The sequence below is a fragment of the Cuculus canorus genome, chromosome 4 (assembly GCF_017976375.1).
Source record: "Cuculus canorus isolate bCucCan1 chromosome 4, bCucCan1.pri, whole genome shotgun sequence".
NCBI lineage: Eukaryota > Metazoa > Chordata > Aves > Cuculiformes > Cuculidae > Cuculus > Cuculus canorus.
The window spans coordinates 40,747,300-40,773,697 of record NC_071404.1 but is presented as its reverse complement, the minus strand read 5'-3'; the positions used below and the strand labels follow the sequence as shown (position 1 = coordinate 40,773,697).

Sequence of the window (26,398 nt, the reverse complement as noted above, 5' to 3'; positions counted from 1 at the left end):
ATGGGTTTTCTCTGGAGTTCTTTTCTGAAACTGGTACATTGGTAGGAACATAGTTCTCACAGGTGCTGTATCATATAACGTTTAGCTAATGCTCTGGGGCTATTTATGGTAACTGCAACAGGAGTTGCAGTGTTGGGGTTGGTCTATTATGTGTTCTAATAAAATAACTAGTAGTCTGAAACAGAGACTTGGAGCCTTTCACCTCATTTGTGGCCTATATATTAAAGAATGAGCTTTGTGCTTAGCAGAGATTACATGGGGATTATGAAATGTAGAAACTGTAGTTGCAAAAAGCAGTTTTATTCAGTAGCAGGTTACTGTCATTTTACTGCACACTTATGAAAAACTGGAGTTTCTTGTTAAAAGAATACATAAAACCAGACCATTAACATGTAGATATCAGCCTATATAGAAATACAGCATTTCAATTATAAAAATGTGAAAAAGCCTTTATAAATGCATTTGAAACGAATATTATTTACATAGCGTCACCAAGCTGTCTGCAGTCTCTTAAAAATTATCTAATGTAGAGAGGCCCCTGCACTTAGCAAGCTATCCAATAAATAAGATAAACCAATCCAGATAATGGATAGCTGATGTACCAGTGTAGGGTCTGTGCAAATGTGCTAGTTCATACATGGTAGGAGATAAGCAAAAAGAAACGTTATTTAAGACAGAGATGTATCATATGTGACTTTTTTGAAATGAACAAACAGCAGAACATAACATATTCATAGACCCCTCTATGACTGAGGAAACTTATTTCACTTGTATCTTGGGAATTATGGCCTTACCCATTCTGTTGATGTTGTTCTGCAAAAGAAACATGCTGCAGCCTATTGATTAATTCATCCTGCACCAACTTCAGAGATGTTAAGTCAAATTATACAAATGGGTATGAGTGAACCTACCCAAAAACAGGTAACTGAAAAAACATTAGGATCCTCTGGTTTATTTTAAAATGTGAGGAATTTTAGGGCAAACAAAACAAATCAAAGGGGAAAAGAAAGCACACACACACACACAAAAGTATAAAAATTAAACGCTATCATGGGGAAAAGAAATAAGAAGTTAAATCTTCACTGGAGTATTGATTTTTATACACAAAGAAGAGACCACAGAGGGTAGAGAATATTGAACCAAGAAGAAGACAGCAGAAAAAAATTGCACTTCCACCAGTCCCTTAAGAAAGCTGCAGTAACCTAAGCAGAACCATAAAAAGGACTAGAAACATATTTCCTGATGAAAGGTATCCTGAGAGAAGTGCTGGGGAATATTTTTCCTATTTTTCTGATTATTTACTTTGTGTCTAGGGGTGAAAATTTTGGGCTTTTTAGGAATCTCATTTTTCTCCACATGAGAATGTTTAAAAACAAAGGAACATGCGATTAAATGAGTTAGAATTTAACATACTTTGAAGATAAATCACCTCTGGATATTTTGAGTGTGGAGAAAAAATTTCCATTTAAATCTCCTTAAATTTCTTTCTATTTTTACTGCATTTTCCTGAGGCTGTTTACTCTGCACATATTAGACAGAAGGATAATGAAGCATCTGAAACAGGCAAGATCTATGCTTGCCTCCTTAGAAGGAAGCTTCTTTTGCTGGGTGATATTTTGTTTTAATCCTGATTTCTGACTATGGTAATGTTCACCAGCAGGAAGGAGTTAAAGGATACACAAACAATGTGGAAGCTATCTGTCCATCAAGGCTAACCTTGAGGTAGAAGCAATAAAAGGCTTTAGAAGGAGGGAAGTGGTGGCAGCATTTATTTTACTTCTCTCCGATTATCAATTGAGAATGCCAGGGCCTCAGCCATTAATAAATGAGTGGTTTATTGGGTGGTATAATCAAAACCCATGCAAGTGAAGACAGAGAAATTTCAGAGACATCAGCTAGTCCATCTCAAATGGGAGTCCCAAACTCTGTGGCTCCACAACAGGGGAGGGTGGCAGATGTGTTTGGCGTTTGATGCGTAGCTAAATAGTCCTGAAAATAATTTTTGAAATGGTAGATGAAGGAGACATGGCTCTTTCTGATAATTCCTATAGTGTTTCCATGCCTGCAATGCCTGCAGTTAGAGTTAATGTCTAGTTAGAGTTAAGGGAATCTGTTCTTAAAATAGAAAGCGGCTATAGAATGAGAAATTGATTTGATTCTGATGCTGCGTTTCTACTCAGTTATAAGCAAAGTTTTACGTGTATTGTCAATGCCATAGAAGGTTGGCTGTTAAATTTTCTCCTTCTTGCCTCGTCTTGTGGTATGAAATAGCTTCTTGTTGCATAACTTGGGTGTCCTAAGTCTGTCACATTTGTTTGCTGCCACACATTCTGATTTTGACAAAGAAATTGGTAACTTGGCTTCATTTTATGTTACTGTCTTTGACTAATTTACAGACTTATACATGATACCATGGATTCACAAGTCAACCTTTATTGTAAGAGTATAATTATTCAGTTTGGGCCTGGAAACTATAAAGTTAACTATAGAACATAACATTAGAGCCTGGTATAGCTGGGGAAAAAACTCCTTTTTGAGACTTATGAAAGGTCAGTTTGGAAGAGAGGTGCAGAAACAGTCTCCCCACCCACTAATATCACTCTGTTCTCATTTTGAGAAGTAGCACTACAGAGCTGGTGAGGACAGAGAAAAGTGCAGGATGTAAGATGGGGAGAGGAAGGGATGGAAGAAATGGACACTGAAAAGGAACTGATTCTCAAGCCTCTTAGCTGGATATTCCAGGCACTGGTGCAGGATGTAGGGTAGAAAACATTCAGTCCTGTGGAAAAGCGGTGTTGCAGCACTGCAAATATCTGAGGTCCAAACCCTGAGCTGTACACCATCTTTCCCTGGCTCCAGTCTTAGTAGGAATGCTGAGGCCCTTTACTGTCCCCCTCTTAATCTCTGTGGAGACACAGCAGCTTTTAGTTTTGGAGTGCCTCTGTAGTACTGATGTAAGGCAGCCTCCTCCACAGGATAAACACCTTCTCTTTGAAGGAAGCACTGCAGGCAGAAAGAGTCTGTTTCACAGCCTTCAAGAGGGTAGAGCTCACTGGACGCACCTTACTGGTGGTACTCTGCCTTGCTGAAAAATGCTCCAACAAAGCTGTTGGAGGAGTTTGGCGTGCTGGAGGGGAGCGTCCCGAAGCAGTGCTGTTCTAGATGAAAAAAAGTCACAGCATCAAACTGCCCCAATGGCAAGACAGGATCCCATTCTGAAACAAGAGAATAACCTGTGGCTCTAGCCATACGTTTTCCACTTGTATGATCAGTTTGTGACCCCTTCGCTATTTTCATAGATATCTTCAGATAAATTCTGGCTGTCTCTCAGCAACTTTAACTCAACTGAAACTGTTGAATAAAAGTGTTTTTGAAAATAGTTTTCAAAATTGGAGAACTCTTTCAAACAGCACAGTTAAAAAATGAAACAAATAGCTGTTGTTTGCCTGCTAATTGCTATGTTTTTCAGCCTAGAACAGGCAGTGGGCAAGAGCAAATCTTTCATGCGTGAAAAGGCAAGTCCCTCTCACTCCACCTCTGTCAGTGACTGCCACTGGCTGCTAGTTGTGCAGCACCAGCGGAGACAGGACAAGGTAGTACAGCATCTGCTTCAACTAAGTCTTGCCAGGGACTGATATATTTCAGCTGCTGTGAGACAGCAAAGCCATTTCACCTCATCCTTTTAGGGTAGTTGAAGGAATAAGGGTGGATATAGCAACCGTCACTTCTATTTGATGTTGGTACTAGGGGGCCTCTGGTACTTAGTTTCTGGGCCCCAATTCTGGAACAGCAGCAAGACCTTTTGCAAGACTCCATGACAAGGCTGAGAGAGGAAACAGCTGACAAAAAAAGCCCCTTGGATTACATGCAGAAGCGCTGGCATGCTTCCAAAGAGAAGACGCTACATACATGAGCAATCTAGGCTATTAATAACTCCGATTAACAATTTGGTCTATATTCTGAATAATGACAACAGCTCCCTTACAAAGGTTTATTAAAGCTTCCTTTCTAGGTAAATGTTTCTCCCGATTAAGCTTTCTGGAATATCAGCAGATGTTCAATGAAAGACACAGTTTACTTCCACCTGAACTGGAGCAATGGCACACTCCTAGTAGGAAGCCATCATCTGTTGAGGGTGTACAATCTTGGCATACTCTGAGCAAATTCTTTATTGAAACAATGATCAATTTACAAGCTGGATCACATTGCATTTCAGCATGAACTGGTCTCTTTGTGGTTTATGGCTGTGAACTATAAAATCTTAACAGTTATTTAAATCAAAATACAGTAACTTTCTCAAAAGAACACATTCATATTTGTCTTACATTTCTTGTAAAATCTAAAAGGATTTAATAGTAAATGAAATATAACTTAAAGATACTTTAGTGCAAGCATTTCCTTTGCATCTAAGAAGCTCTCAGTTTGCCCCACTAAGTATGGCACATTTAGGAGGGCACTTCTGAAATAGCATGCTGCCAAAATATTCCATGAGAACTTTTAAAATTTAACACTAATAAGACTTTCCAGAATTAGTTGATCTGAACCAAATCGAACATCATAAAGCCCTGGTTAACTGTTACAGTACTTTTGACAAAAGGTAACTGCAAATCAAGGAACTGATATAATATGTATATTAGAATAAAACAGGCACTGATTTTAGAAAAATCAATATCTGCCCGTATGTGCCGTTCTGCAAAACTTATGATTATACAGTAATTTTTAAGCACAAAACTGAATTGCTATGTCTCAACTAATACCAATAAACCTGCATAAAAAGGTTAATCTATGAGTTCTTTTCAATTTTTTAAATGACAGTCTCAAAAAATGACTGAAGGGTAGGTTTCATCACAAGCATACTAAAATCAGAGAACAAAAGAGGATCAGCAGTAAACAAGTTTTGCTCTAAAATAAAATATTAAGTAAGTAGATAGTGAGTACTATGTTCAAGTGGTCTCATTAATACAGTCTTACATTTAGTGCAAAAAGAATAGTAAGTGTAAAATGCAAATCCAACACTGATTTGTGCTGCAGAAATCTACTCATGTTTCATGAAGTTTTGGGAAAAAAATATTATAAAATGGCGCAAATCTATTTTTCCTTTCTAAATCTGGCTGGGTCTTCCTTATGCTTTTAGAAGGCAAATTCAGTTGGACTAGTTTTTTTACATTTTCTGAACATTTTAGTGTTTGATGATACAATAAATAGAACAATGTAACAAAAGGTGTGCATAGTCCACACAGGGGAACAGATCACTCTCTTGTCCCTGAAGTGCTTAAGGTGCATGAAAATATATAAAATTACAAATGTTAAGGTATTCTTAGAGCCATCATTAATTTTATATTTGTTAATTGTGTTCTTGCACCATAAAACAGCCATTCCCTAAGAAACACCGCAAGACAGAATTGTTTACTTTATAACAGCATAGCCAGAAAGCTTGGAACAGGAAAGACAGGTTTGGACCTTACTTCCCATCTACTCCCACAAAGGAAGTGCCTGAAAACATGTAAAAAAGCTTTATGCTTACAAGTGTTATATAATGGATGCATAAAATACCAAGCAGCACACATGGTAACAGAAAAAATACATAAACCAGAACCATTACAATCTGTAATACAGTGCTCTTCTGTTTTCATTCTGTTAATACAACAAAGCTAAATGTCCAAAGACTTCATAGCAGACTGGCTAGACCAGTCCTACCTGTGAATTCTCAGCTCCGAGAGAGTCCAGCTCCAGGAAACTCAAGTTTCTCTTTGACTTTGCAACAACAGGATTCACTACATTATATGCGTCTAATCCAAATAGCTGCTGTTCACGTGGTTAGCAATGAAAATTTGTGTGTACTTCAAATATATGCTCTTTGTGGGCAACCTTTGGAAAAAAAACATATTCTGTATCTTCAAGGAAATTTGCACAGAGAAACTGAAAAAAACCCATGGGGATCATTTGCTCTCAAATGTTTCTCAATAAATAAATAATAAACAAGCTGGAGGACAGCCTGAAGACAGCAGTCAGGATCAGAACTGCCTGGTACCAGTCACCGTATATATACATGAACGGGTCTAGTCTCTACTGTAAAAAGTTCATAATTAAAAGCAATTAAAATACTGCAGTTGAATACATAATTTTGAAACATTTTATTTTGAAGCATAATTTTAAAGTTTTTTTAATTCTTTCGAGTAGAACATCCTTGTTTATCTGTGCAGTCTTTGTTAGGCATCAAGCAGGGAACTTTAGAATGCATGAGCACTATCAAGATGCCTCTCTTCAGGAGGTTAAGGTGAATTAAAGAATTTAGTGCAAGCTCCTGCTTTTGTTTCTGCCTTCCTCCTTTCTCATACCAGAAGCAAAATAAGTCACTTGAAAAACTGATGTGAACACTAAATAGAAATGTACTTTGGACACAGACAAGAAGTTAACAGTTTGCATCAGTAGTATTTTCAATCACATTGGTCAGAAGTGAGGTTCTGTATGGTATTCTCTTGATCTACCCTGTGTTCTAAATTTATATTGCTTCACTGGAACTAAAATATTTCCAGTCACATTCCCAAAGGGACTCTCCCCTTGCATGTTTCCTTTTGGGCATGTGCAAATGCATTTTATATAGACGTCTGCCACTGTGGTGAGAACAAACAGTAGGCAACTAAAATGCTCTAATTTTCACAAGTTGGTTGCAAAACCTTAAGTCCATTATTAAACACGTGGGTTTTTTTAAATAACAATAGGTAAATACGGAGCCTTCTCTGTACCACCTATGTAAGTCACGAGGTATTCCTGTATTACACTGCTAGTGAATCTAGAATACCAGGTTGGAAGGGACCTCAAGGATCACCTGGTCCTACCTGTCTTGGCAAAAGCACAGTCTAGACAAGATGGCCCAGTACCTTGTCCAGCTGAATCTTAAAAGTATTCTTTTAAGTTCATTATCAAGGGTTTTTTTAGATAGCTGCAACATTGACTTTGTTTGGTCTCAATTACTTGTGCAGTTAATACAGCTGATTGTCTCCACACCTTATACAGATGTAGCTACTTCTATAAAATGTCCGGAGAGCCATTCATGCATCATTTCCCCATGGACTCAAGTGTTTTCTGGATTATGTACTAGATTCCAGATTTATTTTGAGTATCTATACTTACACCTCAGTCCTCCTTAAAAACTATCAGGTGATAGTTTGTTCATTAGTTCCAAATTAAATGTGTGTTAACTATGCTATTAATCTTACACAAACTCCTCCTTGTAAGTGCTTTCTTTCCAGATTGACTCCAGAGAAGGTCTGTATTATTGTCTCTCTGCAACAGAAATCATCGCTTCCCTTCCACTCCTGGTATTTCCCAGCATAAGTGTTGATCCTTTTTAATACCATAATCGCTGTAATCATTAAAGCTTTACTAGGGAAAAGCCACATGTACTCAAACCATAAACACCCTACATAAGTAGGAGATTTTTAACACACCGAAGCAATTATAACACAGTAAACAGTTTGTGTGATCATCACTGTAATTTCACAGGACACTTGATTATTAATTTTTATTTGTTTGGATAAAACAATCTCAAACTTATGCTTATAGATGAATTTAGGCTTGATCTTTAGAATATTAATCTGTACAAAACTGAGAATCCAAATAAAAGGGTCTTTTCCCTGTCGGCAATGTCATCAACTGATTATTGGCATTTGCAGGACTGCTAAGGAATCTGCATACCTTCTGGTAAGGCAGCGCACGCTTATTCCTACCAAATTCCTACAAAACAACACATCTTGCATATTTGCAGTTGTTTTCCGTATAAACTTCTGGCAAAATAAAAAAAGGTCAAATATGCACAAAAAATCCTGCAGAGCTATTGTGACTGCAACTTTCTGTAAGATGCGTATTGGCTTTGCTATTTGTAAAATACACCTCAAAGTTGTTTCTTGATGTGAAAAAAAAAAAGGTTGGCATCTTGGTTGCATGGAAAAGGGAAAACTGTTTCCCTTGCGCCTAAGCAGTGTGGTCTCAAATGAAATGGAAACATTTTAACTTTCTTTAATAGCCCTCTAAATCACAATGCAGCTGAGCAAACAGGCTTTGTAAATGGGATCTATTAGGATTTTATTTGGCTACTGGAGTGCTGCCTCAATATTGCTGGGCAATATTTCAAATTCACAAGATAATATTTGCAAAAATGCAACAGATGGAAATAACAAGAATGAAGGAGGAAAATGAAAACCAGTTTTATGCTTAGTATGCTCAAGTGTCCTACATCAAAGTCTGCCAATGACTTCCAGGAGGCCACTACAGGTGACTCCAACCTAGAAAATGTTGAGGTAAATGTTTCTTGGAAATACTCCTAATCAAAAAGAGCAATTAATATTAATGTAATAGCAATTACTCTGCCATACATCGTGGTAAACTAAAGTCAAACTGAGAAGAAAGTGCCAAATAACCCACATACATGCTTTTGCTATGATAGTCTCCAGGTAAGGCTTAGCGGCAAGTACAATATGTATTTTTAAAAGAGCTCCACCTGATTTTCCTGCTATGCATAGATTCAGGAGTAACTATCATACATGGCTTTCATATATAATGCATGTATTTTTGTCATTTGCCAATGCTGTGTCATCAGAACTGAGTTCAGGAGAAGGCTCAGGAGGGGCCTCTGCAGGAAGTGCTGGTGTTTGAGGACTATCTTCTTCCTTGGTGTCCAACTGCATGCCTTCTTGTGACTGACCATCCATGGAGTCCTTTTGGGACAACGGATGAACTGACACTTTTATTGCAATCTGTTGAGGTGGCTCGTGCAGTGACGATGCATCAGAATCAGCTGTGGGAGAGTCACTGCGCTTCAAAGCATTCGGGATCATATACAGCTCATCTGTTTCAGTGGTTTCCTGGCCTTCTGCTGTCTGCCGTACAAAATTTTGTCCTTGATCCTCCAGACCAACCACCTCCATGATTTCTTCCATTATAGTCCTGCAGTTCATGATGAGAGGTGGCAAAGGTACGCTCCGAGCAAGCTCTTCAATATAACGTGCAAATTCCATGGTCTTGAACTGGGTTACTTTGGCCAGCTCGAGTGTTTTAGCTGAAGTGATAATTGGGATACGCTTTGCAATCTCAAAGGCTTTCTGGAGTTTCTCTGCCCCTTCTGTTCTGAAGAATTCATTGATTGCTTTCTCTGTTTTCTTCAGATGACTGCTCATCATACATAACCGAGTAATGTTCAGTATCATAACAATGGTAAAAGCTACAAGGCAGACAATCATGTAATAGATTCCCATATCTCCTGAGGTAAAAACAACCCTCAGGGTCACAGTATTGTTAACGCTGCCATGCATATTAGATGCAACGCATGTGTATTTACCTCTGTCTTCAAAAGACACACTGGTAATGTTTAGTAGCCCGTTGTCAAGGAACCACCACTTTCCTGCTGGAGAGGAGACAGAATAACATAGTTAGAAGTATTTTGTTCACATGGCCAGCATAGTCTTAAACATCAGCTTTGTCTACTTGGCTTCAGGTTTTGGAAGAAGGAAATAATGTTCACAGGAAGACAAAGAATTTACCATCACAAAGACCTGTCTGTTCCTGAGATCCTAACAGTGTTACTATTGTATCCCTGACATCAACTGTGAATAACTGGATCACGCCCTAGAAGAACCTCAGAGAAAAATTAGTTAACATGCCTGACACCTATCACAATCTTATGGTCAGCTAAGACACAAACATACAACTACTTACCCCAGAGAGCCCTCCAAACACATTCCACACTTCTTCAAAGAACAGTTACAATGGGACTGTGAGAAAGAAAAACCTACAAAGGCCTCCTTCTTTTGCTCCCTGACAAAGCATTTTCTTACAATTGGGTTATTTTTGGTGCTTTGGTACAGCATCTCATATAATTCTGTTAATGTAAACTTTAAAACCCCCAAAATTTCAGACATCATATACTACACTGCCTGCGTGTTCAGAGGTGTTCAGAATATAATAGTGAAGTGTGATTTAAAAAAAAATCGAAATGGGACAGGAGGAGTGAGATGGATGGGAAAGGGAGGAGCCATGAGCAACTAAGAGAACATCTTGTTTGCCAGTATGAACTTCTATGCACCATGATGAAACCACTTCTACTTATAAAAGTAATTTCTATTGGTGTACTATAGCTGCTATCTTTGGTCGCGACATTTAATTGTACACGTACATTTCATATACTTTGAGCCTGGCACAGCATTTAGCTATTAAACTGAGTTTGAAACAACATGATAACAACATGGGTAACATTGTGCCCATTTTTAAAAAGGGTAGAAAAGACCACCCTGAGAACTACGGACCTGTCAGCCTCACCTCTGTGCCTGGGAAGATCATGGAACAGATCTTCCTAGAAGCTATGCTAAAGCACATGGAGGACAGGGAGGTGATTAATGGCAGCCAGCATGGCTTCACCAACTTGGTGGCTTTCTATGATGGGGTAACCACAGCAGTGCACATGGGTAAACCAACAGATGTGATCTATCTAGACTTCTGTAAAGCCTTTGACACAGTCCCACGCAACATCCTTCTCTCTAAATTGGAGAGATATGGATTTGATGGGTGGACGGTAAGGTGGATAAGAAACTGGTTGGATGGTTGTATTCAAAGAGTAGTTGTCAATGGCTCAAAGTCCAGATGGACATCTGTGATGAGTGGTGTCCCTCAGGGGTCCATACTTGAACCGGTGCTGTGCAATGATATTGACAGCGAGATTGAGTGCACCCTCAGCAAGTTTGTGGATGACTCAAAGCTGAGTGGTGTAGTTGCCACACCAGGGGGACAGGATGTCATCCATAGGGACCTGGACAGACTGAAGAACTGGGCCTCTGAGAACCTCATGAGGTTCAACAAAGCCAAGTGTAAGGTCTTGCACCTGGATCGGGGCAATCCCCGTTTTCAGTACATGACGGGGGATGATGTGATTGAAAGCAGCCCTGCAGAGAAGGACTTGGGGCTGCTGGTCAATGAGAAGCTCGACATGAGCCCTGCAGAGAAGGACTTGGGGCTCCTGGTCAATGAGAAGCTCAACATGAGCCGACAATGTGTGCTTCACAGCCCAGAAGGCCAACCGTATCCTGGGCTGGATATCCTATCAAAAGAAGTGTGGCCAGCAGGTCGAGGGAAGTGATTCTGCCCCTCTATTCCTCTCTTGTGAGACCTCATCTGGAATACTGTGTCCAGTTCTGAAATCCTCAACATAAGAAGGATATGGAGCTGTTGGAACAGGTCCCGAGGAGGGCTACAAGAATGATTAGAGGGATGGAGCACCTTCCGTATGAGGACAGACTGAGAGAGTTGGGCTTGTTCAGCTTGGAGAAGAGAAGGCTCAGAGGAGATCTTATAGCGACCTTCCAGTACCCAAAGGGGCTACAAGAAAGCTGGAGAGGGGCTATTCATAAAGGCTTGTGGGGATAGGAGCAGGAGAGAAGGGTATAAACTGGAGAGGGGCAGATTTAGGCTTGATATAAGGAAGAATTTCTTCACTATGAAAGCAGTGAGGCACTGGTACAGGTTGACCAGGGAAGCTGTGGATGCCCCATCCCTGGAGGTGTTCAAGGACAAGTTGGATGGGTCCTTGGACAGCCTGATCTAGTGGGATGTCCCTGTCCATGGCAGGGATGTTGGAACTGGATGATCTTTAAGGTCCCTTCCAACCCAAACTATTCTGTGATTCTATGATTCTATGATAAAACCCAGTGCTCCTATTCCTGCTAAAGTGATTCAAGTTTCAGCTAGTTACTGTGTTTGCCCTTACATATTGATAATGAATTAGATTTCTTTTTAGCTCCCCAAGTAAGCTTCACTTTTATTTAAGTATCACTACCATTTAAAAGCTGATCAAGTGTATTTTTATTTTATTTGATGTGATACAACTTATTAAATTGCAACTTTCCTATAAAACACATGATTCAACTCCAAGAGGAAAGCCCGGTGTAAACTCTTTCCTTCATGTAAACCTATGCCTGGAAGTATTCACGTGGTGGAAAGAACAGCCGGAAAGTGTAGGAGTGCCTTTCACTTTATACAGGGAGATATCATACAGAAGATTTCCTTGTAACACAATGACATAGGCTCATGTAAGCCAACAAGACCATCTAATACAATACTGCTGCTCAAAGGCAGATTTGGCTGTTTTCAATCTCTCTGTAACACAATCCCAAGACATTCCTGACAGGTGTCTGTTGAAGGTAAAAATGGAATTTTAATAATTTCAATTTCAAATAACTCCAGTTTCAAATAATTCCTTCCACAGCAAGGACTTTCAGGTGTTTACCTATCTTAACTACCTGAAAGTTGTTTTTCCTTAAACCTAACCTAACCAGCTGCAATTTAAGACCATCAAGGCAGCTGAGCAAAGACAGACAATTTGTGATTAGAGGACTACACCAGCACAAAACACCTAGGCAATGCATGTAAGTCACAAGGCAAGGATTTCAGTCCTGCCACAGGTTGGTGTAGACCTTACTTCTACATTTATTTAATCCTTTTCGTGGAAAGTAATTTATTGTTATAAGGATTTTTCTATTTTTTTTACTTTATTTCTTTCAAGGAAGAATCCATGGGCAATTCTGAAACTAATTTTTTTTAAAAAAAGCCTTTAAATCAGAGGACTTATGGGCTTTTACCATCTTGAAAGTTTTTCCAATTAAACATGGCTTATCCGAATTGTCATTGTAGAAGGTATTCCCACAAGATCTCTGCCTCAGTTCCTGTACGGACAATTCTTAATTACATCTTTTTATTCTCTTACTTAGAATTTTAAACTTAGCTGAAACACTATTTTTTTTCCCTAGCTTAGTTCTTGAAAACAGCTGAATTACTTTGTCTGAAATTTAAAAATATAGAATAAATAAAAATCTCAGTCTAAAGTAGACTGTCACATTAAAAATCTCCCCAGCCTGCTAAAATTAAGCAAATTAAGAGGAAAACTCTCTAACAGAGGAAATATCAGCATGTCTAACAGATGACACTTCTTCCTCCACCTCTAGAATAAGAAAAAATACAGATTACTGGCTGCTCAGTATTTCTTTGAATTGCAATGTTGGCAAGATATGTCTATTAATTGTAAAATGACAACCCGCCTTGTTGACGGCAGGTTGGATCCTGGCTCCAGCTGCTATAAATGATGTAATGGCGTTGAACTGTGACTCAATGACTGGGTCTGTGCCAATGGATCCTGGCAGATGGTATAAGCCTAATCAGAAAACAATGATTAGAAAAGGTATCATTACTGGGTTTCGATAACAGTTCAGTGCTGTGCCCAACATAACTATATACACAGTAAAGAAAGGTCTTGTGCTAAGTACTATTTCTTATAGGAAAACAGTCAGCTTCTTAAAGGAGCAAACACACTGCTAAAAGTCAAAGCTGAAGTGATGTTGCCCTAATGCTACATCTCCAATTTTTACTCATTTACTCAAAGTATGTTTTTGTTAGTAGCAACTTACCTCTCACAGTTGATTATTCAAAGACCTAAAGTTAGATGCCTAACTAAAAGGGAAAATTTATGTTAGTGAGCCTTGGTAAAACACTTTAATGCACTCATCACAGTATGTTGCCATAAGTTACAAATGATATCTGGTAGTACTCTTACTAGCTCATGCAGTTCCTTTCTCTAGCTTTACTCAGAAAATGGTAAAATACTGTAACATAAAATATAACCAGTTATTCGGTAAGCGTTTACAGATACACTATGCTGCTGCACATCCAGCTGGGTCAATCATTACTTGCGTGATAGCAGAGCTCTCCCTCAGGTCAGCTGTTAGGCAAGCTATCTTGTATTTAGTATGAATAACTAAGAGTTTATTTCATCGTGCTGTGAACAAAGCAGTCAGTATGGAAGGATTACATGAGCAAAACACCCTCCATCCCCCCAAAATGTTCCCTTGAAGCATAACTAGGATTAGCACCCAAACATTCCATTTAAGGAAAACAAGGTCGTGTAATTAAGGTCTCTGGAAAATGCAACTGAAGAGTCTTAACTAAAGCCAGGAAGGCTCAAACTTGGCTTTGTCCTTCTGACTGCTGCCCTATATAGGTTTTTCTGTTGGTTGTTCAGGGCATTCCTGTTTTTCATGCTCTCATGGCAATTTATGCATAAAAACAGGAGGTATATTGGGGAGTTAGCTGTGTTGAATTCATGTAACAAACTATTTCCATCTATCAAATGAATCCTCCCTTGAGTTGAAAAATAGCTTTTTAGTCTTTTTGGGTGCCAGAGGAGAACAGAAGAAGACAGAATAGGAAATAGGATCAAACCCTAGGTCCCCCAAATGAAAGGAAGCATGTCTATGCCTTCTGTTAAGTGGTTCAGCTTCTTGTATGTGTTGCTGTCAATAAAACATTACAAACCCATTGTTTTCTTCCAAGGTGTGCACAACAAATTTATGGCTGCCACTGGGCTTTCATGCAGGAAAACGCCACAGTCAGGCCATTAAATTCAGGTTATTAGTCAACTTGCTGAAATCAGAGAGGCTACATCAGTGCAAACACTAAGATCTTACCTTTATTGTCTTCTTGGAGAAGGCGCCCATTGGAATTGTACCATCTGTAATGAGGACTAGGACTACCTTGGACATTGCAGTCAATCAAGGCACTGCTTCCCTCCCTGACTACAATATGGTCGATGCGGGAGACCACCACAGGCACAGATCCCGTGTTCATGTCAGTGCGGTCGAAAGTGCTATTAGTCACATCCTCAGCAGTCGTCAAAGCTGCTAATAAGATGACAAGGCGTGTGGTAGGCAGAAAGTACAAAAAGCAGTGGCTGTTAAGTACGTTCATTTTCCTTCAGTGGTATATTCAGCTGGCTGCGAACCAGGATTGGTTCTGTTGAACACAGGCCCGTGAGGTGAGGAGATCACAGGAGAGTTCTACTTCAATCCTTTTGATTTTATGTTTAAAATATCCTATGAAATAAGTAAGTACAATGAGATGTCACGTATAAACAATCCATTAGATGTGCTCTTTTAAAATAGTGACACATGCATTAATGCATTTCACAATCATCAGCTCACTGTCTTGCCTAAAAGGCAATGTTATCACAGTCTTTACTCTTACTGGAAAAAGATGCATACATTTTCCTGACAATAGTGTTGTTCAGAGTGGCAGGCGTGGGAGAAGGCTTTTATCACCTAGACACTTAGCAGCAATTTAGCTACAGAAGCAGCTGCAGATTTAAGCCAAAAGTTCTACAGAGTTTTTTTGTTTTGTTTTTTTTTGAAAGCTGTCACTACCAGTTCAAGGCTGCAACTCTCTCAACATGCACAGTCTTAGGTGAATTGCAGGACCTGGTGTAAGAAAGAACTGCTCCAAGAAAGGTTTTTGGAGCTGATGTTGGAATCCTTAACATACACAATTTTGTCCAAACACAACAGCACATACAGCAAAAGATCTCAGAACATTCACTTTTCTTAAGCTACTGCATTTTTTCAAGTTGTCTGAAATAAAACAGAGCATGAAAGAATATTCTTAAAAGAGGATATTTAGTAGTTGATCAAGTCGTCATTTTAAGACCAACTTTAGAAAGAAAAACACTTGCTGGTGACATAGTTATGGGTAAGGTTACTTTGAGATACAAATGAAGCTGGGACTTTTCCATTCCTTATGTGACATTAAGCATTTTGCCAGTATACGTTTTGCACACTCTCACTACAATATTCTTCTAATCATCTACAATCATCTAATCACCTAATATCAACTAATCATCTACAACGAGGCCTTTCTTAAACAGTGATTTCAGTTTGTATATAGAGGAGGGAGGGGGTTTACAGATGTGTTCATTATTGGGCTCCTAATGCTTGCAGTGAACACAGCTGGCGTTCAGTACTGACTGAGGGTACAACGTTGACCTCAAAAGGAGCACCTCTGAAAATTTCACTTAGAAGCCAAGGGCCACAAATGATGTTAAAATCATACCAGAGTATCTAACTACATTGTTTTTACTCATGTTTCTGTAAGGTAGGTAACTGAAACTTAGCAAAGCTTACTAGTTTGAGGAATCTACCTGGAATCCAAATATAGGTAACGGTAAGTATCTTAACAAGCCTTCCCTAAATGCACATTTTACTTGCAAAGCTGCTTATATTTTATTTAAGATCTGGCTGACACTATGGTAACTCATCTGTCTTAGTACGGAAAACAATTGCTGACAAGGTTAGATCAATTCCATGTATAAAGGAAACACTAAAATCAATCAATCAAACAAACAAACAAACAACCCCTTTTCCTCTTTTCTTCTTTATCCAAACCCAAAAGAAAACAACATTACTGTCTGTCACTGGTAATATTTGACTTAGGTTGCTTTCTTCTTCATCTCCTGTTCTCTGTAAGGCAATGAACTTTATTTCATATAACTACATATAACTGTTATTAGAAGAGCAGAGTAGTTTCCTCCATTTTGTAGGATGAATCATTACTATAATAGAAATGACAAACTATATTTTTTCAGATAAGCTGCATGCATGGCATGGATGTCCGTCACAACTCCAAGCCTATGCTCATTTTTTCTCTTTTTATTTTTCTAATTATTGAATGTGGAAATATTTGTCTTGAAGAACCAGAATAATTTTTAACTTTAAATTAATATGCAAACCTCATTTGTCATACAAAGCTGTATAAACAATTACTTCAGAAAGCCATTTCAAATTATGCTAAGCATGTAGCACCTGCGCTTTTTAAGTTCTGTATAGGTACAGCCTGTCTGAATCTGCACTTTGGAAAAAATCCTTCAGTTCTGCCTATTCACTTCAGTAACTATTTACATCTCATTTCTACTACTCCATTAATGTCGGAGACTGTCACTCTTTACATATTCACTCTATAAAATGTTTCTGTATGGTATTATAGATCTGCATTGCACCATACAGAAAAGCCAAGACACGTCACACTTCCTGGGAGGGGAGCAGGAACAAAGACTGGCTGGATTAATACAATGGGAAGGGCAAAAGAACAACATAAACTGATTAAGCTTTGTGTTGCTAATTACTGTCTGGGGCTTGTTATTAGTGTATTTGAGCCTACCATATTTTTGGATGGCAGCAAAATCAGTAGCAACTAAAAGAGGTGTTTAGCATGGAGAGAAGAAGGAAATTTCCAAAAAGAAATGAAACAGCATCACCTCAACAGGTGATCAAAAAACCTGTAAAGGAGGATGCGCAGTGTATTGGGAAGCTCAAAGCAGCTGGTGGCCCGCTGAATTCCTACAGCACAGGGATCCTGTGGATGGATGTTTGGAAAGTGTATAATGGCAGTAATGATATAAGGCATGCCTATTCTGCACATTTACCTGTGCTTAACATGGAACATATGAAACTGTACCTTTTTGTAGTGATAACAAATATAACTGGTTCTTGACATGGCCAAAGGGCCAATTACTTGTCTGAAAATAACAGTAACAACCTCACTTCTGCACAGAATTGAATCATAAATAGCTGCAGTAAATTTTAACGAATACAGCCAAATAACTTGACTACTGTGGGAGATTCATGCCTACTCATGTCACTCCCAGGAATGTACTTTACCATGTATGTTTGTGAAGTAAAGAATACTAAGCAAACATCGAACACCTCTGCTGATGCATTTGTCTGAAACAAACACAGTTTTACAGTTAGTATGAGGATTAACTAGGCAGTAGGCTTAAAGAAGAATGTTTGGAGATGGGGCTGCTGCTTTTACATGCCATCCAGGGAAGTGCTCTTGATGGAAACGTGACTATATTTGAGGAGTCAGGGACACATCTCTCTGAAGAACAGTGCTTTAAGATGCAAGTTTAGAAATGGTCCCAGGGCAACTAATGACAGGGAATCCTTTCTTTGGTGTGCATCCTCTGCACAGTTAGTGGGAAACAAAAAAATGGAAGAAACTAAAGAAAGAAGGTTTTCTCAGTCTTATCTATGACAAGAAAGTTAAAGGGTGGCCACACAGGGAGGTACATCCCTGCTGACCTGTTGGGTAGGGCCAGCAATGCTACAGTCAGGTTAAGAATGCAAGAAGAAGCAGAGAACCGAAAGGGTACAAAATGTGCTCATAGCAGACTCCGGTACAAAGATTTCCTGAGAGCTTTTGTCCTACTGCTTTGCTGTAGGCACATTACCAGCCTGAGGATATCAGGGAAAACAAATCTGGGAGCCAGCTGCTTTGTTAAACATACGTGATGTAATGGGTTATGATTCAATCACACAATTAAATGGGGAGAAGGCTAAGGAGCCCAAAATAGGACTAGTGATGTCAGCCCACTTCTGGTAAAGAAGCAAGAGAAAAAGATTGACAAATCTGGCACAGTGCTGTCACTCTGGATGTTGACCATGACAGGTGGTAATCAGCAGCGGTCCATGATAAACCCGATGCAAGCAGCCAAAATTGTAGCCTTTTAATCTGACCCAAAGTCAGAGCACAGCTTGATTTACTGGACTAAAACAATGAATCCTGTAGTAACTCCTCAAGACAGAGTAACACAGGACACTAATGAAGGACATCTGCAATATTGAATACTGCTCCATAGGAACAGACTGAGTCTCTGGGAGAGCATTTTCTTTTCGGGTCATGGAAAAAATGTAAATGTTTCTTTCTCCCATGCCCAAGGCACATGAGCTACCTGTAAAATACTTACAAAACGTAAAAGTTTATAATAATGTGATAATATGGCTACATACACTTCTTCACTTTTTCTTTTTCTTTTATTCTTTATTTTTTTAACTTTAAAGCTATGGTGCATGAAAAGGAAAAAGCTATTCTGAGCTACCTTTTCCACCCAAACCTATAGTCAGGGACAGGCTTACCTCCCAAGATGGAATCAGAGGAACTCCCGAACTCTCCTCCTGCACCTAGAACATATATATAGTTATCTTCCCCTGCTGTATTGTATATGCAGCAACATTTATCACTGCAAGATGGTTGCCAGTGGTCCTTACATTAAATAGGTTTGTTTTTTTATTACCCAACACAAATGGTATGAACTGAAAATATGAAAGTAACAGATTTACTGCTCAAGGGATTAACTTCCAAGGAAAATTGCATGAGACTTGAGCCACACGAGGGAACCATGACAGGCTTTTTTTCTAAGTGACATGATAGCCAGCTCTATCTACGTGGTTCTGCAGAGAGAAGTTCCCTGGAACGTGCAACAGGACAAGCACAGATGTAGTTAGTGGTATTGCTCCTAACCATGTGAAACAGGGACAAAACCTGAGGTTAAAATTTCTCTATCCTAAATTAAGCAGCAGTCTGAACAGAAGACACAGCTTGAACTGGCTGGGAGCGTAAATCACTCAGAGAAATGTTCTGATTGACCACTTATTTTTGCACGTCACAGATGAGTTTGCTTCCCAGTATTATTGACATCAAAGAAAACGACTGTGGGTGAGGGGCCATATTTGTAAGTACTGCAGTTGTGCAGCATGACATGATGACAGAGCACAAAAGAGCAGAAAAGGAGGGCAGTGATGCATACCTTTTCATGGCTCACTCACTTCTGTAAGAATAGCCTGTTCTTGTCCTTGGAATAATGTGTAATCCTATTAACTGTGTGGTTATACAATTCAAAAGTGAAGCACAAGAAGACAGCTTATTGTATAATGCATAAATTATGTTCCTATAGCTTTGTAATAGGCTTATCAAGAAAATGAATTTATTTTCATTCTAGTTCTCATTTGCCTATAGATAATTATCAAGGATGATGTCACAAAACATCACTAGAGCTAGTTCTTTATTATTTAAAAACTACTTACTGCCTTTGCTAGTTTCCATGGCCAATGCCTTTACAGAGGGGGCAAAAGTAAGATTTAACAGGTTTTATGGGAACAGGAATGCAAATGAAGGAACTCATGCCACATGGAAGGCGAGAAGCTCATTGCCAGTTCATAGGATTAAGAGAACCACCCACTGCAAAGATTAAGCTATTAGGGTGCAGACGGGCAGATGAAGAGAAATGTCAGTCATTTAGAACTAAGCAGAAAATGTCTGACATTTTTCTGTTAAGGCTTGGTTCTGAAAGAGCTGCCCTGTTCATTCTCTTCAGTCCGTCGTAACTTCATGGTTTTCTGCTTCCCTGGCTATGCGAAATAGGTGGCACGCTGGTGATGTTAATAAAATAAAGAGCTTCCTTCTACACATCTAGACTGGGGCTTCCTAACTGGGCAGCAGCTCCCAACTATGTGCGGGTTTCAGTCTCTTCAGCTTTCAGCTGCCTGGGAAATTTTTAGAAACTTCTGATCAAGGCTGTGTGAGACTGCCCTGGCCACGTGTCCTCAGTCACTTGGTGTCACATTTGCTGCCTTCAGCCACCTAACGGCAGGGTATAGAGAAGACAGAACCATGCTCTTCTCAGACATGCACAGTGAAAAGGACAGGAGACAAGGGACACAAGCTGCAACAATGAAATGATGACTATATATGAAGAATTTTTTAACCAGAAGATCAAGTCAAGTCCTGCAATAGGTTGCCCAGAGGGGCTGTGGAATGTCCACCCTTTAAGATGTTCAAAACTTGACTAGACGTAGCCTGAGCAAGCTGGTCTTCAGATCTGACTTCTTGATGCTAGAGATTTGTCAGTTGTCTAATCTTGAAATAAAATAAAGCAGAAATAATTCATGCTTAAAGACAGACTAAGATAACCTTTTCAGACCTCTGACTCCAGAGGATATATGAATATGAAGAAATGTTATTAAAAGTATACACAATCTTGAATGATGCAATGAGACAGCTGAGGCATTAGTATTTACTGCTCCTCATAAAACTAAACAGATAAATTTCAGTGAAGCTGAGGTGGAAGATAGGGCAGTGGAAGGACAGAGATAGAAGTTTTTTGATTAACAAAGACTAGACTGCAATGTCTTGACACAAAATAAAATAAGGGCTGGGAAATTAGGAAAACTCAAGGGAGACCGCATATAATTTACCTGTGCAGATTCATAGCTTAGGATGGCTTATGCAGAATGTGGGGACTTAACTGTCTGTTGTGTATTCATTGTCCTCTGAGTGTGTGGCCCTTGGTAGTCAACAAGAATGGCTGTCAGTATGGCAACTTGGAGCCCTATTATAGGACTCCTGTCTAAAAGAAATAATTATAATAAAGAAGCCCATAAATTACTTTTACGTTTCTATGCACTGGTAAGCTATTACAGCCAAACATTTGCCAATTTGTTTCATAAGGTGACAAAAGATAATTAATAAAGGAAAGAAAAAGGAAAAATCAAGAGCCATAGCCTATTTGACCATTGATGGCTGAAACAGACTAAAATTTGCAATGAGCATCTTCTAAAGGTATTTTCTTCTGATCACATGCAACACTGCAGGGCACAACAGAGTAAAGTTAACAACTGTCAAGGTTCAGTTATGTTAGTTGCAGGGTTCTACAGCGTATCAATAAACTGCAGCAAGAAAGCACTGAGCAATAAGGTGACTCCACATCTTATACTTCAGATCAAAAATAAATGCTACATCCAAACTTTTGGTGTAGGGGAAGATGTACACATCATTCTATTCAGCAATGGTACGACAAAGGAGTTCTTTGTGTTGCCTTTACAACTACAAAAATATTTTAGAATATTTTTACTGTAAATTTCTCCTCAGTTTTGCTCCTCTACATCCTACTTCATGTCTTGACACTGCAAAATTCAACACTAGCACATTGAATCCTAGAGACTTTGAAGACACCCTTTGCTTTAAATATTTGAATGGTGCCATTGATTTAACCATGTTTCTGAATGCTCTGGTGTGTGCTCCCCTCATGCCAACAAATACTCAAGAGACCCTAATCCATTAACCTAAAAATAAATAGATGAAGACTGCTGGCAGATTGGAGAGATTATTTAAAAGTACCTAGAGAATGACAAACCTCTGAAAAGTTCCCTTTTGATGTTGCAGCTCCTGTAATCTCAGCATCTCTGCTATATTAAATCAACTTTTTGAAAAATACACTGAAGTAACAGAAACAGTCAGGCAACCTGGAAGCTTAACATTTCATTAAATAAGTTGTAATTCACATCTACACTTTGATATGGACAGAGTAATTTAAATATTTTTTTCTTGGAGGTATTTTGGCAGTAGAAGCAAACAAAAATTTCATATTTACTGGAGAAGCTTGCTGTTTTTAATCAAGATGGGTACTGCGGTGAAGATGTCCCACTGAGTTGTGGGCTACCCAGATCATAAAGCAGATTCAACACTATTGGTACTGGAGACTTTTTAAGGCCCAGCTTATGTCTGATTAGGTATGCACTCTTTATGGGATTTTTAATTTTACAAATAAATACTTCTTTTATGTAGACTATCTACATTTATTTAGCATTTGTACTTATTTGGAGGGTGGACACTTACCACTCAATACAGTTCTGTATAAAAAGCTGTTTTTCCAAAAACATATGTACGGCTTTAAGAGACACACACTTAACTCCTTGTAAGCTTTCAGCATAGCTGCTGTTTTGCTGTTGCAGTAAACATAGATGGATCAATGCTTAGAAGTCTCCTTTGTTGAGGAAGAAGGAACAAAGAGAATGCACACAGAATCTCTTCCACACTTCAACATACATCCGTGTCCTGCCTGGCCTCACCAAGTTCGACATACGTATCATCTTCTTTACTCATCTCTTGTCTTTTATTTATACCATTGATCTGTAAGCATTATTCTGCCAACAGTTTAAATAAGTGAAGTCAGCAAATACAGCAGATCTCATATGCTCTTGGCATGGCTTACGTCACCCTGCTAAGAACATAGCAATGCAGAAAGCCGCCTGATTCTCTTTACTCTGCTTCCACTTTTGAGCTGTGTTAGCCAAAGCTAATCATACTTTTAACTACATATCTAATTGTTTTCTTATTCCAAATGAAGAAAAATTCTAGATGTTCAAGCAAGGCATAAAATTAAAAATTAAGTTTTGTTTAAAAAAAGGCATGAAGGGCTTTGCAGGGCCACAGACTTCTACTGTTTAAACTGTAAATTTTGTATGTGATTTGACTAACAGGACGTTTTCAATGCATTGATACAGTTTTAATTATACTATTTTAACAAAAGGCTCTCATTTTAATGGGAATATAAAACAGGAAAAAATAGGAGACAACAGATTTGAGTATGACTAATCCCTATAGAATTGCAAGGTAGATATAATTTTTAATGACTGTCTTTCACATCTAATGGTTTCCAGGATACAGGGCAAAGAGGTTACACGTGGATGCCATGATTAGGGCAGGATTAACCTTGTCAGAAGGGGAACTTAAAGGAATCTGACCATTCATGACTGATTGCAATTAGAAAAGGATCGTTTCAGGTTAAAAGTGCTTATGCCTATTTCCTCCACAAGTAACAAAGAGGACAGCAGATGGGATTCAAAGGAGTTTGCCCTGCACCACACAATAACTTAAGCCTTGCTTGTTCATGAATGTCATCAATTCATCCCTTTCCAAGCATGTCTATATTAGGCCATGTGTATGCAATAATTTAGCTGGAAGCCCTTGTATAATTTCAGGGGGGTGTGCCAGTCATTTCTACTTTGGATTGAAAAATGTAACATGAAAATAACATAATGTTCTCAGCATCCAGTATTACGAATAGTACCCAGTACTACTGGTAGGATTGCGGTGTACCACATAGTCACGAACCTATGACACTCATCACTGCACTTGCAGTGCAGTACACCTGCTCTGATCTGCATGACTTAAAAATATCAGCAGAAATATTCTATAGGTATAAAACTTTCAAGAGTGGCAAAATCATGTCAATTAAGTGTTAACTTTGGGTTAGGTAGGTTACTTTTAATGTAATTCCTCCACGTGTGGTAGCCCTATCTCCAAAATAAATAATTTACACATATCTGTATGGAGTTCCCCACTTCTGACAAACAGGTGCTACTCATAGTAACTACTACTCTGAAATAAGAAAGTGCATGACCAAAATTTCTTTGATAGCTAAGTAAAAATAATTAAATCTGTTTGAATTCCCCTGTCCTCACATGAATAGGTACAAATTTTGTCTGCCCTTTGCATCATTCCTGGCAGATAGAATATACGATGCTCTAAAATGCTGCTATGAATGATTTAGATAATAGTAAGTGGTGAAAAGCATCTCCATTATCTTGGAATGATGTTTTTAAGATGGGTCTGTATGTGGATAGAAAATGTCACTGTTTTAGTTAACACAATTACATAACAAAATTAAGACTACAAAGAGGTTTGCGAAGACTCACAAGTCTGCATGGATGGACAGCAGCTCAGAACTGCAGGAATGATGAAATTCCAATAAGTATCCAGGAGCTTGGTCCTACACTCTTACTTACTCTTCCCCTGGTTAGAGTGATGGATACACTTTTTTAACCTGGTTAAATTGATGAATACACTTTATAGAGGTTCCTGTGCCGGTACTCCATCCTCCTCTTCAATATTAAAGCAGGACCTGTCTAATTGCAGGAAGGCAAGGGGGTTGGAAAAGGGATAAAACTGGAGTTGTTCAATATAATCACTTCAGAATTCACTGCTATGCTCCCTCCCTGTGTTAAATGTTCCAAGAGTGACTGATTTTATCTCTAAGCTTTCAGGATGTTAAACATGCCTTGGACAAATACCACATGTCACTGTACTGAAGTTGGAAAAAACCCTTTTTTTTTTGGTGGACAATCTGCGGTTTGCCTCCACCTCTGAAAACTTCAAATACAACAGAAAACAGAATGGATGTACAATGTGCACTCCAGCTGTGTAAGTTGCGCTTAACACCAACTGTTGTTAGTATACTACGGTCTAAAAGACAATGTCTCCCAGCAAAAAAGGATTCCTGCTACACCAGCCACGAGTATATCCATGGTGCTATTGCTAACTGTACAGGCTAAGCCAGACAAAAGATTCCTGCCATGCAAACATCATCTCCATTGAAAAGAGATCTGCCACATTTTGTCCTACTGCAGTGAAGAAATAAACTCTTCTGCAGCGAAATGGCTCTAAACAACTAAAATGCCACTTTTTTTTTTCTCTTTTAACTCTTTTGTATTTTCCCTATGAAATGACCTTATAGTCTTTCAAGCAAATCCATACCGAATGAGGTTGCATGCAGTATTCAGCATTACTTACACAGCTGGAACTTTTATTTCTGGATCAGGGTTATCAGGGAAGCTTCATCTGAGATGCTTCCATTCAACAACTGAAAGAGGACTGTTAGGAAGCGCAGTCTCTTACAACTCTCTCCAGATAAATGCACTAGAAAAGTGCCTGCTCAGTAATGCTCTCTGTTCTTTTAAGCTCCCTCGTCCTATGCCGTGCGGACCTGCCCCGTTAAGAAAGAGCATTCGATGGTTACTGCCAGACCGCTCTGAAGTTTTAGATTGTTGTTCCCTCGGGGTACTTCTGAAATTTTCGTCTCACGAGACCATTCTGTCAAGTAAAAGGGTAATTACAGCAAAATATGAGGGAGGCAGCCTTTATCTTAAATTTGAAGCAGCTCAACTCAAACCGTCTTAAGAAGTCAGCTTCACTGGAAAGGTCTCGGCTAACACCTTCCTTTCTCCTTCCCAGCTCGGCACAGCTCCGAGCGCCCCGACCCCGCGAGCGCAGCAGCCGCAGGTCTCCCGCAAAAGCTTCGGGCTCATCAGCTTTTTATATCTGCCTAAAGAATCCCGTTTTCCTGCAAGCCTCGATGCCGATTTGAACGAATCTCTTGAACTTTTACGCTGAACACAGCGCTCCGCCGCTCGCCCCGCTCTCTCCGGGCACGGCCAGCGGTCCCCGCGATCCCGGCTGTCCCGGGGCATCCCGGGCACAGCGGCGGCGGAGAGCATCCCCCGGAGGGGAGAACCGCAGCCCGAACCCCGCTCACCTGCGCGCCCGCTGCTCCCGCTCGCACGATGCTGATGCTGCCGATGCTGCCGATGCTGATGATGCCGATGATGCTGAGGATGCTGATGATGCTGAAGATGCTGATGATGCTGATGATGCCGATGATGCCGATGATGCTGATGATGCCGACGATGCCCCCGCCCCGCGGCAGCGCCCGCCGCCGCCGTGCCCCCCGTCTCTCCCCGCCGTGCCCGGGGCCGGGGCGGAGCGCGGCGCTGCCGCAGTGCCGTGCCGCAGCGCTGCCCGCCGCTCCGCCGGCTCCGGCACGGGAAAGTAGGTCAGGGAGGCACTGAGCATGCTCGGGGCAGGACCGGGGGGAGGCCCCGGGGGGGCGGTGGCGAGCGGGGCGGGACGCGAACGGGGCTGCCCCCCTCCCCCCGGGTGCCCCGTGGTCCGTCGAGGTCGCCGGCGGGATGCCTGGCATCGCATCATTTCTCCCTCCGAGAGGTCTACGGGAAAAGAGGATGCAGGAACGGGAGGAGGGAGAGGGAGAGACTGGAGATCAGGAAAACATTTTCCACAGAAAGGGTCATGGGACACTGGCAGAGGCTGCCCAGGGAGATGGTGGACTCACCATCCCTGG

The 26,398-nt window shown here is 39.9% G+C and overlaps 1 protein-coding gene across 3 annotated transcripts; it reads right to left on the bottom strand.

Moving 5' to 3' along the window:
• Positions 1-313: 313 nt before the first annotated feature.
• MFAP3L (microfibril associated protein 3 like) lies at positions 314-26,073 on the bottom strand. Of its 3 annotated transcripts, XM_054065897.1 has the most exons (4): positions 25,796-26,071; positions 18,780-18,824; positions 14,505-14,909; positions 314-9,403 (listed from the first exon to the last, which is right to left on the bottom strand). In XM_054065897.1, the coding sequence occupies exons 3-4, from the start codon at positions 14,782-14,784 to the stop codon at positions 8,538-8,540; spliced, it is 1,146 nt and encodes a 381-aa protein (XP_053921872.1). In that variant the 5' UTR covers positions 14,785-14,909; positions 18,780-18,824; positions 25,796-26,071; the 3' UTR covers positions 314-8,537. The 3 variants fall into 3 exon arrangements, with proteins under 3 accessions (XP_053921872.1, XP_053921873.1, XP_053921871.1); XM_054065898.1 differs by lacking the exon at positions 18,780-18,824 and having other exon boundaries at positions 314-9,400; positions 25,796-26,073; XM_054065896.1 differs by lacking the exon at positions 18,780-18,824.
• Positions 26,074-26,398: the final 325 nt, after the last annotated feature.